General features: G+C 38.3%; 1 protein-coding gene and 1 long non-coding RNA gene across 4 annotated transcripts in view; one reads left to right on the top strand and one right to left on the bottom strand.

Moving 5' to 3' along the window:
* Positions 1–14,133, bottom strand: part of LOC135112162 (ly-6/neurotoxin-like protein 1) — a 61,849-nt gene that overhangs the window by 1,269 nt on the left and 46,447 nt on the right. For all 3 annotated transcript variants that reach the window (XM_064026240.1, XM_064026241.1, XM_064026242.1), the window contains exons 4-5: positions 12,511–12,568; positions 1–3,609 (exon numbers count right to left, since the gene is read on the bottom strand). The exon at positions 1–3,609 is cut by the window's left edge and continues 1,269 nt beyond it. In XM_064026240.1, the coding sequence (XP_063882310.1) occupies positions 3,470–3,609; positions 12,511–12,568 (198 nt within the window). In that variant the 3' untranslated portion in view covers positions 1–3,469. The remainder of the gene's footprint in view (positions 3,610–12,510; positions 12,569–14,133) is intronic.
* LOC135112163 (uncharacterized) lies at positions 1,363–8,655 on the top strand. Its single transcript, XR_010274101.1, has 3 exons — positions 1,363–1,498; positions 4,675–4,729; positions 7,261–8,655. It is a non-coding gene; the product is annotated as an uncharacterized LOC135112163 (long non-coding RNA).

The following is a 14,133-nucleotide window of genomic DNA, read 5'->3' as shown; positions in this document are numbered from 1 at the left end:
AATCCTAAAATAATAGCAATAGCAATAATTACAATCCTAAATATCCATATAAAGGGACATTTTTTATAGGAAATTAGGGTAAACTTTTATTATTTGATTAGATTTCGTATTCTTTACTTTATTTTGTTTAACTTTATTATTATACTTATCTCAAGGACACGGGATCATGCATAGAGGAGGAGGAGGAGGAGGAGAAGGAGGAGGAGGAAAAGTACGAAAAGAGAGAGAGAGAAAAAAACGAAAAATAAATAAATGCATAAATGAATAAATGAATAAGTAGAAAATAAAAAATAAAAGTGGGAGAAGGAAGAGAAAGAGGCATTTAAAGAAGAAAAAGAAGAAAACAAGATGAAAATAACAGTACATGGAGAAAGAAAAAGAAGAAGAAAAGGAAGAATAAATAGAAGAATAAGAATAAAGATAAGAAAGGAGAGGAGGAGGATCGAATGATTGCTTAACTGACTGACTGACTGACCGAATGATCGAAGAAGAAGAAAGAGGAGGAGAGGAGGAGGACGAGGACGAAGAAAAAAAAAGAGGAAGAGAAAAAGAAAAATGAAGACAGTAAAAGGAGGAGAAAAAGTTGAAGGTAGAAGAAAATAGCATAACTGAAGACGAAAAAAAAAAAAAAAAGAGATGTTATAGAGGAGGAGGAGGAGGAGGAGGAGGAGGAGGAGGAAACAAAGGGCCACAGGCAGCCTCACGCTCACCGCCAGGTACCCTCGCTACACTAGTTACCTGTAGAGAACTTTGAGGCTCCGACTGACACGGAGCAACGACTGTCTAAAGCTGGGAGGTCACGGGTCACGGGTCGCGGGTCAGGGGGTCACGGCGTCAGGTCAGGTCAATGCTAACTTAAAGGAGGCTAACTTTGTGTATTATGTGCTATTACTAGTTTTTATATTGCACTTACTATCATTATTGTTGATTTTTTAGGAAGTAGATAGATGCTACTATTTCTGTTATAACTACTACTACTACTACTACTACTACTACTACTACTACTACTACTACTACTACTACTACTACTACTGAGTCGCTCTTTCAAAAGATTCCCTTCTAATTGCTCATAACAGCCACGTGCATTCTCAAATTATAGAAACGCAACACTTTTCCTCCAGACTAAGGTTAAGAAGCCAGTGGTAACCTCGGTTGGGATGGGCAGAGTTTGTAGGCCAGGTCAGGTGAAATCAGGTCAGGTCAGGTCGTGCGTGTTCCAATACTGTCTCATGTCTCATGTCTCGAGTCTTGCTTAGAATAACAACGAACATGGAGCTTCGAACCACTATCTACAAAAGCATCGGGTGCTTCGCGTTGCTTTGAAAAGTATCCACGACCCTCGCGACTCACGCCTACTTAGTATGTACAGGGAGCGTTTAGCAGGAGCCTGACTTGCCTCGCTACTAGCACTACTAATACTGGGCTGGCTGTCCTTCTCGCCTTGACGCGCTAACACAGATGGCGTCATTCACTACTCGGGACCTTCACTCTTGTTCTGGTGAGTGGTAAAGGGTGTTTGTGTTGAGTTATGGGTAATGAAATAAAGCACTGAGCTGCCTTACGAATAATAAAGGAAATGTTTGAGTTTACAGTTATTTTGCAGAGGCTTCCACTCTCCTTTGGTGAGTGGTAAAGAAATTACTGGAGTTAAGATGGGATGATGAAATAAATAGTAAGCTGCCTTATAAATAATAAAGAAAGTTGTGTTACAGATAAAAGAAATGCTTGAATTGCCTTACGGATTTGACTGGCTTCACTAATATTTAAGTTGCTTTAGAAATACATAAGGAAATATCTGAGTTGTTTTACAAATAAGAAAAAAAGAATATTTCAATTGCTTTAGGAATTATAAAGGAAAATTAGTTGTTTTATAAATAATAGAGCAAGTATTTGGGTTGCTTTACAAATAATACTCGAAATATTTAAATTCCCTTACAAAATAATAATAGTGAATTACCTTCCAAATAACAAAGAAAATATTTGTTGCCACTACTGAAGAAAACACAATCTCGTGGCTTTAGGAATCGAATAATCCTGCTTATTGAAAGGCCGAATACGTGGACTCCGTTTTCTGAGAAAGTCCCCCATTATAATAGTTAAATAATTTACCTCACTACTGAAAGAAAACTAAACTCGTGTCTTTAAGAATTGAATAATCTTCTCGTTGAAAGGCCAAGTGCGTGGACTCCGTGTTTTATTCAAGGAAGGAAAGTCTCCCTTGAAAGTTGAATATTTCTCCTGACGACGAAGGAAAGAACGTGCGTGGGTTTCATTTTCTATTGAAGGAACGCAGACTTTTATTGTAGCTGAATTTTTTGGTGAGGGAAGTGAAGGAAGTGATTGGATGTTGTTTTCTACCGATGGACACAAATTTAAGTGATATTCTTTTTTTGTGGAATGTATGGAATGTGGGTACATTTCGAGTGAAGGAAAAATGCAGTTTCCTATTTTAAGCAGGTGGGCATTCCTTTTTTCTGAAATCAGAAAAAGCGTTTTTTTATGTATTCTTTTCTCGAAATAGAAAAAAAAATATTTGGTGAATTTTTAATGAAAGGGAACTGACATTATTGCATTAGAAAACTTAATATTCTTCTTCCAGAAAAGGAGATGGCTTAACGTTTTTGGTGAAAGAAAGCTCCTAATCTTGCTCTAAAAAATGGACATTCATCTTGTCATAAAAAAAAAATAAATAAACAAGACTTACAAGAGAAAGGAAAACTCATCCTTGCATTAAAAAGTTGGACATCCCTCTCTCGTGGCAGATGAAGAAGGAAAAAAAAAAGCCCATCATGAATAGTGTAGTCTGTGGCATATTAAAAGTCCAACTTGAGACTGGAGAGCATCGCCTTGAAGAAAACGGGATCGCCTTGAAGAAAACGGGAAGATACTGAGCAAAACATTATGAGCGTCATGCTGGAGGGGAGGGGGTGGGGAAAGAAGACGATGGGAGGTGCGATGCGACGGGGAGGAAGGAGGGAACGAAGGAAAGAAGGAAGGAAGCAGGACGAGGCAAGAGTGTCCTAACATCCATCCCACTTTACATTGCAGCGTTCTAACAGGACTCTCGTAAGGTCTTAAAGGAAGGAAGAGGTGGTGGAGGAGGAAACTCTAACATACTCCTCTTTCTTCCTTTCCCTAAAACAGTACTTGCGACTTTTAAGGAAGAGAGAGGAAGATTAAGAAAAAAGGACAAAACACACTTCTCTTTCACTTCCTCCAATTTCAGGAAGAGAAGGCAAAGAGAAAAAAACACCACGAAGGAAAACACACACACACACACACACACAGAGAGAGAGAGAGAGAGAGAGAGAGAGAGAGAGAGAGAGAGAGAGAGAGAGAGAGAGAGAGAGAGAGAGAGAGAGAGACCGACACACGTACAGAAACACTTAAGTAAAAAGAGACAATTGAATGTGAAATAAAAACGAGAGAGAGTTCGTAAGGTGGCGGTTTATTGCTTGGCGCGGTGTTGCTAGCGAGGCATGGGCGTGAGGAGGAGGCCGCCCACTGTCACGAGGGCAGGTAGGGCCAGCAGGAGGGCGGAGGGCGCTGTGATCCTGCCTCCGTTACAGCCGTCAGTGTCGCAGCAAGTGATGTCTGTTGTCTGGCTGTCTGTTGGGAGAGAAAGACATTGTTAGTACTGTGGCTGTGAAGGAAGGATGGGAGTGAAGGAAGAGTGTGGAGGAATGGTAGAGAATGAAGGAAGGATGATAGTAAAGGGTGTGAAAAGAGTAGGAATGAAGGGAGGATGGTGGAAGGGGTGAAGGTTGTGAGGAATGAAGTAAGTAGGGGGTGAAAGGAGGGTGGTAAAGGCTGTGAAGGGAGGTGGTGGGGGTGAAGGAAGGCTGTGAGGAGTGAAGGAAGAATAGTAAAGGAAAGGAAAGTGAAGGAAGGGTGGTAGGGATGGAGACGAAAGGAGTGTGAGTGAAGGGTGATGAAGTGTGTGAAGGAAGGCAGTGAAGAAAGGATAAGAATGAAGGAAGGCTGTGAAGAAAGAAAAAGAATGAAGGAAGGATAACGATGAAGGAAAACAGTGAAGGAAGGAAAATAGGAATGAGGATTATGACTACGAACACTCAAAGGCTTAATTTGGTATCGCAAGTCAAGGGAGAAAGTAAAAAAAAAAATTCCGGTATTATTTTCTAAATCTGAACCAAATCATTTTTTTCTTTATATAGGAAAGTAAGGGAAAGTGCAAGAAAAAATGTAGTATAAGGTTAATTTTTCTATCACAGGAGAAGAAAAGAGAAAAATGCTTATGGTATTATATTCTAAACTTACAAGAGGCCATTTCATCAGCCTGAGAAGAATCCACACCAAACGGTTAAAATTTCTATCGCAGGTCGAAGGGAGGAAGAAGAAATAAAAATGAAAAATGTTTGTAGAATTATACTTTAACGGCAGACCATTTAATCAGTTCAGAAGAATCCAAAGCAAAGGGTTGAAATTTCTCTCACAGGTCAAAGGGAGGAGAGGAGAGATAGAAAAAAAAATGTATAAAGGGTGAGTTTCTTTACGAATTCAAGGCGGTGCATCTTTTAATATTTAAGAGGCGCCACTTTCCGTATTTGGGAGGTGCACCTTTTGGGAATATTTAGGAGGTGCACCTTTCACCATTTACGAGTTTTATATTCTTGTTTTTTTTATTTTTTTATTATCATTATTATTATTTTCCAGAAAGGTGATGCACTTAATGAGGAATTCCAACGATGCTTCATTTTCGGCAGCGATCGTGAGTGTTTTGAAGAAAGTGCTTATTTTGTATGTCTGTTGTATTTCTGTTTTATCTCTTTTCTGTTCTATTTGTTTAATATATTTTTGTTTTATCTCCCTGTTTTATCTCTTTTCTGTTTTATTTGTTTTTATATATTTTGTTTTATCTCCTTGTTTTATCTTTGTTTTATTTGCTTTCTCTCTTTCTCTGTAGTACAATCCCCCCTCCATAATGACCTGCGACTACAGACAGTTACTTTTGTACCACTGCATTTTAAAGAGTCCCGTAACTTTGAAAGATAAAAAAAAAAAAAAATTATTCTCTCAAAGGAAAAAAAAGATAAAAAATAGGTATTTCTATAGAACAAAATTATCTAGGTATTCTCTCTAGAAGGACAAAATTAACTAGGTATTCATTCTAGGACAAAAATAACTAAATATTCGAGAGAGAGAGAGAGAGAGAGAGAGAGAGAGAGAGAGAGAGAGAGAGAGAGAGAGAGAGAGAGAGAGAGAGAGAGAGAGTATACATAAAAAAAAAAGTTAACGTTTCTTGCTTATGACGAAAATAAATAGAGAACGTGTCTCCATGGATGGTGAGGCAGGATGGTGAAGAAGGGAATGGTGAGGTGCAGATTGTGAAAGGTCGAGATGGTGATGCAAAATGGTGAAACTGAATGGTGAAGTGGATGGTGAGGGCTGGAATTGTGAAGCAGATGGTAAGGGCGGCTGATAAAACAGATGATGAAAGCCAAAATGGAGTAGGCGAATGGCTGAGGCCCTAATGGTGAGGCAGGCTGGTGAGGGCGAATAGTGAAGGCGCGGATGGTGCGGGTGGATAGTGAGGGAACAGCAGCGTCGTTTAGATGAAGCTTGATACCAAAGGAGAGTCATGACTGGGGAGGGAAGAGCGGGGAGAAATGGGAAGGGGAGTAGTGGTATTACTGGAGGAGGTAAGGGAGTGAAGGAGGGAGGGAGGGAGAGAGGGACGGAGGAAGAAAGGAAGGAAGAAAGGAAGGAAGGGAGTTTACAGGGACAAGGGACTAGGGGGGTAAGGTAAAAGGGAAGTCAGGAGGTGGATGGAGGAGGAAGGGTGTTAGGGGTGAGGGAACGAGGAAGGGCTAGAAGAGGAGGAGTAGGCTGAGAGGTCAAGGGAGGGAGTAGGAAGGGTGTTTCAGAGTAGAGGAGTGTTAGATGAAGATATGAGAGGTGTTAGTGGTGAATGATGAGTGATGGAGAGGAGAATGGCTGGCGAGGTGGAAGAGGGATGGCAGAGGAAGGAGAGAAAGAGGAGGAGAAGGAGGAGGAGGAAAGGGATATTAGATGGTGGAAGAGAACCGTTTAAAGCAGTGTGCAGTTTCGAGCGGACATCTTGTAGAGGAGTAAAGGCAGTAGGAAGGTCAAGGAATGGAGGAGAGGATAGACAAAAGGAGGAAGGGGATAGGGAATAGAGGAGGAGGGGAGGAGAAGGCTTCAGGCCAGGAGGAGAGAGGTGGTAGGGAGGAGAACCATCGACGGATCGGTAAAAAAGATTAATGAAGATCTGAAAACTGTGCTCAGCGTCGCATTATTATGATGGAAATATATTACACACTTGAGATCACTTTACTTATCAAATCTTTGCGTTCCTACCTCAGTCTAGGAGGAATATTCACCCCTATGACTTCTCTCCACGTGTGCTACAACTATTAACTAACAAGAAAGTTACCAGTCACATTATCAATCAAATCTTTGCCTTTCTACTTCAGTCTAAAAAAATATATTCACACCTGTTAATTCTCCGAGTTTGTCACAATTTGGTACTCGAAGAGGAAGTTACCATTCACTTTACCAATCAGATCTCTGCCGTTTGACCCTCAATTTGCAAGGAATATACTACGAATTTTCTCATAAGTGCTACAATTTGGCAACCGGACAACAAAGGCACGGGTATTCTTAAATGTTCCCGCGTCTTGACTAGATTACTTCAACATGTTAGGTGGTGTGGCCCTCTAGCAGCTTGATATAATGGTCACTTTTCTTTTTTATTCCACCGTGCGTCACCTTGTTAAGAGAAGCTGTTTTTCATACATTTGCTTGTTTCTTATTTTATTTACTTTACTAAAAAAAAAAAAAACACAAACAAACATCCATGAATATTAAAAATAATTAGTATCAAATCAAAAGGAAATAAAAACATGATGGTCAAAGTAATTACTGAAAACAAAAAGACAAGCAAACACCCATGATAACCAGCAGCAGTAATTCCCGTAGCCTTCAGTACATTCAGTCCACATTCCCTCAACAAAAAACACATCACATCAACACCCCACATCAGTAAATTACAAACTCGACACTCACTACATCACAACCTCACTACATCGCAACCTCACATCATTAACATACAATTACCCACAACCCAGTCAAATAAAGCATCACTAATTCATCCCAAGTCATTAATTAAACATGCAGTACTAAATATGAGAGAGAGAGAAAGAAAGAGAGAAAATAAATAACTCGCATCATTAACATAATTATCTTTGCCTTACATTTTTATAACATATTTTCTCTAAGGTGGTTTTTCCTTCCCTTGCTGAGAGTGGCACCGCTTCCCGCACACATCAGCTGATCCAGTGTAAACAAGGATGAACTGGTGGAGCAGGAGAAGGAGGAAGAGGAGAAGAATGAGAATGAGAATGAGGAGGAGGTGGAGGAGGATGATGAGAATGAGAATGAGGAGGAGGAGGAGAATGAAAATGAGAATGAGAAGAAGGAGAAAAAAAGAAAAAAGAAAAAAAAGGAAAAAGGAAAACACCAAGATGATGAATAAGAACAACAACAAGATGAATAACAAGAAAAAGAACATTAGCAAGAAAAAGAACGTTAACAAGAAAAACAACAACAACAACAAAAACAACAAAAACAACAACAACAACAACAACAACAACAACAACAACAACAACAACAAAAGCAAGTAGTGCAAGAAGAAGAAAAAGCTGAAGATAAAGCTAATGAAGCAAGAGAGAAAAAAGAAAGACAAGAGAAAAACGAAACAAACTAACAAAGAAACAAAGAGACGGAGAAGAAAAGGCCACACGAGGAATTAAGACCAGGACCAGAAGGAAGAGGAGAAGGAAACAGGTAAGGAGGAACACAAAGGAAGGAGGAGAAGAAGAAGAAAGAAGAAAGAGAGAGAAGAAAAAAAAACAAGGAAAACAAAAAAGAAGATAACGGGAGAGTATCAAGGAGGAGGAGGAGGAGGAGGAGGATGAGGAGGAGGAGGAGGAGGAAGGGGGATGCGGGCGTTACCTCATATCAGCTAATCGCCTCCTAGATTGCCTCACGATCTTGTCCTCAAAGTTATTTCTGGCGTGACAAATTAAGTTTAATAGGGAAAAAATTAGTAAAAAGAGATGAGATCGTGAGTTACTGGGTGTAAAAAAAACTGTCGTACCTTGGGATCTGTTTTTAGGGTATACTGTGGTTTCTGTGTGTTTCTCCCTCTTTCTTATAAAAAAAAAAGTACAATATTTGTTTTTCTGGTATATAAATAATAGGAATGATAATTAAAACGTGAATTCGTTGGATGTGAAAAGAAACTGTAATGTTCTCAACAAATCTTTTCAATTTATATTTTTCGTTTCTTTCTTAAAAAGTACAATAATTTGATTTTCTAGTACAGAAAATAATGAAACGTGATTTGGAGGATATGAAAAACTAAATTTTTAGTATTTTTTATTTATTTTCCTTTCTCTCTTCTTTCAAACTACAGGAATTTGACTCAGTTATAAAAAAATGGAAGTAATGAAGTAGAACGTGATTTATTGTATACTGAAAAAAAAATCATCTCGGCGTGTTTAATTTGATTTATTTTTTTCTTCCTCAAAATAAAAGAAAAGACTTTCTGGTTTATTAAAATATAAATAAAAACATTTATTTACTGGATGTGAGAAAAAAAGGTTATCTTAGCATGGTTTTTCATTTATTTTTCATCCTTTCTTCTTCAAAATGTACAAAAATTAGCTTTTCATATATATATATATATATATATATATATATATATATATATATATATATATATATATATATATATATATATATATATATATATATATATATATATATATATTAACACGCGGATTTACTAGATGTGAAAAGAAATTATATGTTTATATTTTTTTCTTTCTCCCTTAAGAGTGCACAAATTAGATTTTCTGGCTTAAAAATCATAATAAATAAAGAGATTTCTCGACATGAAAATAATATCCTTAGTATTTTTTTTTAATTTTCTTTTTTAAAAAGGTAAAAAAAGGTACAAGAATTAGATTTTATTTGAAAATAATGAGGATTTTCAATATGAAAATATGTTCTAAGCATTTTTTCTTTTTTCTTTCTTTCACCTTTAAAAAGTGTAAGAATTTGAGTTTTCCGGATGAAAAAAAAATAAAGCAAAATGTGGAGTTACTGGATATGAGGAAGTGCAATAGTGTATCTTAGTGCATCCTTAATTCTTTTCTTTCTTCCGTAAAAGTCAAAGAATTTTAATTACGTACACATAAAAAAAAAAATGAAAATCAAGAACCGTACATTTCACAACATCTACTTTCCTTCATCCTCGTATATTCATTTATTTTCTTGTTGTTTTATGATCCTGAATTAATATGAACATTTTTGTTATAACATTCTGATTTCTTTCCTTCTAAAAGACAAATATTAACTTCCGAGGATTTATCTTTTCATTATTAACTCCATTCATATTCTTTCTTCCTTCTCTCTTACTTTCTCTCTTATTTCTTGGAATGGGAAAGAAAAAAGTCATAGATTTCTTGGGGTATAGTTTTCGTAATATATATTCATCTTTCTTTTCTTCTTAATTTCTTATCTGATAGAAAAAAAAAAAAATAGAAAGGAAAATAACACTGGTTTCTTAGGATGCACGTCTTCATTATGAATTCCTTTCTCTCTCTCTCTCTCTCTCTCTCTCTCTCTCTCTCTCTCTCTCTCTCTCTCTCTCTCTCTCTCTCTCTCTCTCTCTCTCTCTCTCTCTTTCATCTTTTTTTTGGCACTTCCTCCGCACGCCTTTATGAATTCCATTTCTCTCTCTCTCTCTCTCTCTCTCTCTCTCTCTCTCTCTCTCTCTCTCTCTCTCTCTCTCTCTCTCTCTCTCTCTCTCTCTCTCTCTCTTACTTTCATCCGTTTTTGTTCCTGCTGCCAGTTTCTTCACACGTCTTTCCTTTTCCTCATTTAATCTCTCTCTCTCTCTCTCTCTCTCTCTCTCTCTCTCTCTCTCTCTCTCTCTCTCTCTCTCTCTCTCTCTCTCTCCCGCAAATCTCATCAAAGTTGCAGAATTCTCTTAATCTGTGGCGCCCAACTTTTATACCGTGTTTCGATCTCCTCCCAGTCTGCTATTTCATCTTTATCAAGGGGAGTTCTGGCTTCGGTTCACGGCTAAGGTTTCCCCTGCACGTGTGGCCAACAGCACAAGGCAGCCTCCCCGTCGCCCCTGACCCAACATTACCTAACCTAACCAAACTTCTTGCACGCGTGGCCAACAGCACAAAACAACCTTTTCGTTGCTTTATTAGCAAGATTTGAGAGTGAAAAAAACCTAACCTAAACTTACCTAACTTAACCTTGTGTGCTCTGAAATGCTTAGCTTCCTTTGTCCCGTATTTTAAGCTGGTTCTCTCTCTCTCTCTCTCTCTCTCTCTCTCTCTCTCTCTCTCTCTCTCTCTCTCTCTCTCTCTCTCTCTCTCTCTCTCTCTGTACAGCCATCCCCTCCCCTAAAGCAAATTCACAATAGCCACCGCTCCTTTATCTCATCTTATCGTGTGTGCCAGAGTGTCCGTTTTCTTTGACCACTAACGCGCCTTTCTTCCCTCCCGCCTCTGCCTCCGTGCCTCGCCTCCGCCGCCCCGCCTTGCCGCATGACAGACGCCTCTTGATATTTGCCGTACGTTGTGGGCAGCACGATACACGACCCGCAGATGCCTTGAGAGAGGGAATTCATGCCTCCCGCCCTTCCTGACCAAGCGTGTGTGTGTGGAGGGAGGGGGTTGAGGGAAATGGAGACTGGGAGGTGGGGAAATAGAGTGAGGGGAAAGAGAGAGGCGGTAAAATTAAAGCAAGTGTGGGATATATCAAGGGAGTACAAAATAAAGCACTTCATTTGTGAGATTTATGGGAACTAGGGACAAAAACGAGTCAGAGAGAGAGAGAGAGAGAGAGAGAGAGAGAGAGAGAGAGAGAGAGAGAGAGAGAGAGAGAGAGAGAGAGAATTCCACAGACTCTTACCCCCCACCAGAACCTCTCCACCTACCCACCCCACCCACCACTAGCCACACATCCATTATACTAGCCCCTCCCTCCCTCCCTCCCTCCCTCTCTCCCTCTCAGAAAAGTTACTGCACAATGTAAGCTTATGAATGGAAGGTTGTTTCTCTCCGTGCATGTGCTGCTTAAGAAAGGCGCCAAGAGTGACGAGCAAGCAAGTGCCAACACCCTCCTACTCTTGCTCCACGCCGCCAGTTTTCCCACGGGTTTACGAGTGAGTGTTTCGTACTGGGAATGAACGAGTGAGCGTGGCCCGCGTTACGTCTGAACTTAGCGCATTGACTTGGTGATGTAGTGTTGCTTCAGTGACCTCAGGGAGTTTTGTATGTAATTAAGCCAAAATAAATGCTCTGGAAACTGAAATATTCTACCGGTTCCTTTATTACGCGTTTTTTTTTATTTGTAATATATATAACGTCTTTTTTCTTCATCCATGTAGCCTCAGGGAGTTTCTTAAGTTTTTAAAGTAAGCTAATGCACTGAAGGCTAAATATACCATCTCTTCTTTTGCTGGGCCGCTTTAAAGTTGTGTTTAAATTTGCACAACGCACATTTTTAATTACGGAAGCCTAGGGAGTTTTATTAAGCAAAAAGCCAAACTGCATGCAATGAAAACGAAATGTTCTATCATTCTCCTTTGCTCCGTTGTTTCAATACTGCAGTTTCAATGTGCACAAGGTTATTTTTCATTTTAGTAATTTCAGGGGAATTTTACTAAGCCAAAGCTCCAGTGACATGCGGTGAAAGCTCAGAGTTTCATAATCGCCTTCGTTATGCTGTTTTGAAATTGTGATCTAAATTTGTGTAATTTTTTTTTTAATATTTAAGCCACTCCAAGGAATTTTATCGGGCCGGAAACCACACTGCATGCAATGGAAACTTAATGCATGCAAACTTAATATTTCATCATCTCCTTTACTTCGTTGTTCTGAAAGTGTAATTTACTCGTGAATGTACACAAGGATATTTTCCATTTCACTAATTTCAGGCAAATTTTGTGAAGTCAAAAATGAAAATGATGCACTGGGAACTAAATTGTAATCTAAATTTGCACAAGTTAATTATTAAGGGCGCTGAGAAGAAGCCACAGCAGTCAAAGGGTTGAACTAACTTTACTACAACGAAGGGTCTGCCCGGATACTTTGTTTTTTATACTTTTTCCCCCTGTGTGTATTTCCCCCCGCTCGTGTCCTGACTTTCTTGTACCCCAATTATGTATCTTTTTCCCCAACTCGTTATTCCTCTACCGTTTCTCTTGTAATTCATCTTTTCTCGACACTCTTCTCCTCTACTGTTCTTATATCCCTCATAATGCAACCTTTCTCAAACCTCTGCCCCTCTGATGTTTTCCTTGGTCCCCCTCCTTAATGTATCTCTCCTCAAACCTCTGCCCCTGTGATGTTTTCTTCTCATCTCTTTGCCGCTCTTGTATCCCTCAGTACGTATCCCTTCTCATTAAACCTAAGGAGTAACTGAGGTGTCTATACTCACGACTCTCCTGGCACTTCTCCTCGCAGGCCAGCACCAGCACTCCCTCGTTGCTGTATCGCTGGGGACAGAGAGGAGGAGCGTTAGTTTTACTGATTCAAACAAAAAAAGGAAACGAAAAGAATGATATTGCTGAAGGGAGAGAAAATTAAGAGGAATAGTTTTAGTGTTTGTGATTGAAAGAACAAGAATAATAGTTGTATTGGTGTTGTCATAAAAAAAGTATAAGAGAAATAGTCTTAGTGTTTGTGATCAAAATAAGAGAGAGAGAATAAAAGAATAATGCTTGTATCACTGAATAGAGAGAAGAAAAGGAATATCATTAATGTTAATGATCAGAACAAAAGAGAAAAATGAATAATGGTTGTTTCACTGACGAGAGAGAGAGAGAGAGAGAGAGAGAGAGAGAGAGAGAGAGAGAGAGAGAGAGAGAGAGAGAGAGAGAGAGAAATTATTACTATTACTGATTAAAAACAAAGAGAGAACTAGAAAATAATAGCTGTATTAATGACGAAAGAAGAAAACGGAGAATTTTCTCAGTGATTAAAAAGAAAAGAATGATAACAGCTGTGTTACTTTAGAGGTTGAAAGAAAAAATAAAGATCATAATTTGTGTTTAAATAAAAGAAAGGAGAATAGATATTTGTAAGACGACCTTAACTTACTGGTTAGAAGAAAAGGAAAAAAAAAGCATTAATGAAGAAGGAAAAAAAGGAGGATTAGTCTTAGTAATTAAAACAAAAGAGAATAAACAATTTGTAAGAGGAAATCATAATAACAGATAACAATGCAGTAGACTTTACTTCATCACCGAAATATTGAAAGAACAAACAAAGGGACTGATAGTCAAAAGAAAAAAAAAAAAAAAAGAAAACGAATAATTAAAGGAGGGACAGTAAAATGTCGTAATTATCTGCTTTCCGAATTGCCAAGGGATTGATAGGAGAATAATTGCTATAAAAAAAAAAAAAAGAAGGAAAAGAGCATCATCGTTAACAATAAATGTAATAGAAACGAAAGAAAATAAACTAATGATCTGATTTCGTAAGTTATCAAAAATAAGGCATAATTGTCAGATAGATAAAGAGATAGATAAATAGATAGATACAAGCATACATACATAAATGAATACAAAAAAGCATAATTAAAGTATTATTAAATAACAGATATCATAAAAATATGCACTCCATATCTAAGATAGAAATTTGGAACGTAAAAAGTACCAAATATAAAATAAATAAACAAATAAATAAATAAGACAATTACTAAATAAATGACGAGAAACGAAGAGAAAGTACACAATAACAAATCGACTCCTTACCATTACGAGCAAAAGACTTAGAAGTTAATGAATATATGGAGTGAGGTGAGGTAGGAGAGGCTGGCAATTAAATCAGGAGGGAAGGGAGGAAGCCGCAGGATAAGGAGGGAATTAGAGGAGCTGATAGATTATAATGGGTCGCGTGTGGCCAGCGCTAAAAGGGAGGACGGAGGGAGGAATTAGTGAAAGATAGAACCATTAGACGCCGTGACGAGGGAAAAAAAGAGGGCCATCAGAAAAAAAAAGGTAATATCAAAAGGAAACGATATTAAAAAAAAAAGGAAAATATAAGTAGAGGAAGCGGC

The sequence above is a fragment of the Scylla paramamosain genome, chromosome 23 (genome assembly GCF_035594125.1).
Source record: "Scylla paramamosain isolate STU-SP2022 chromosome 23, ASM3559412v1, whole genome shotgun sequence".
Classification (NCBI taxonomy): domain Eukaryota; kingdom Metazoa; phylum Arthropoda; class Malacostraca; order Decapoda; family Portunidae; genus Scylla; species Scylla paramamosain.
The sequence above is the reverse complement of the archived record's forward strand: the minus strand, read 5'-3'. Positions and strand labels throughout refer to the sequence as shown.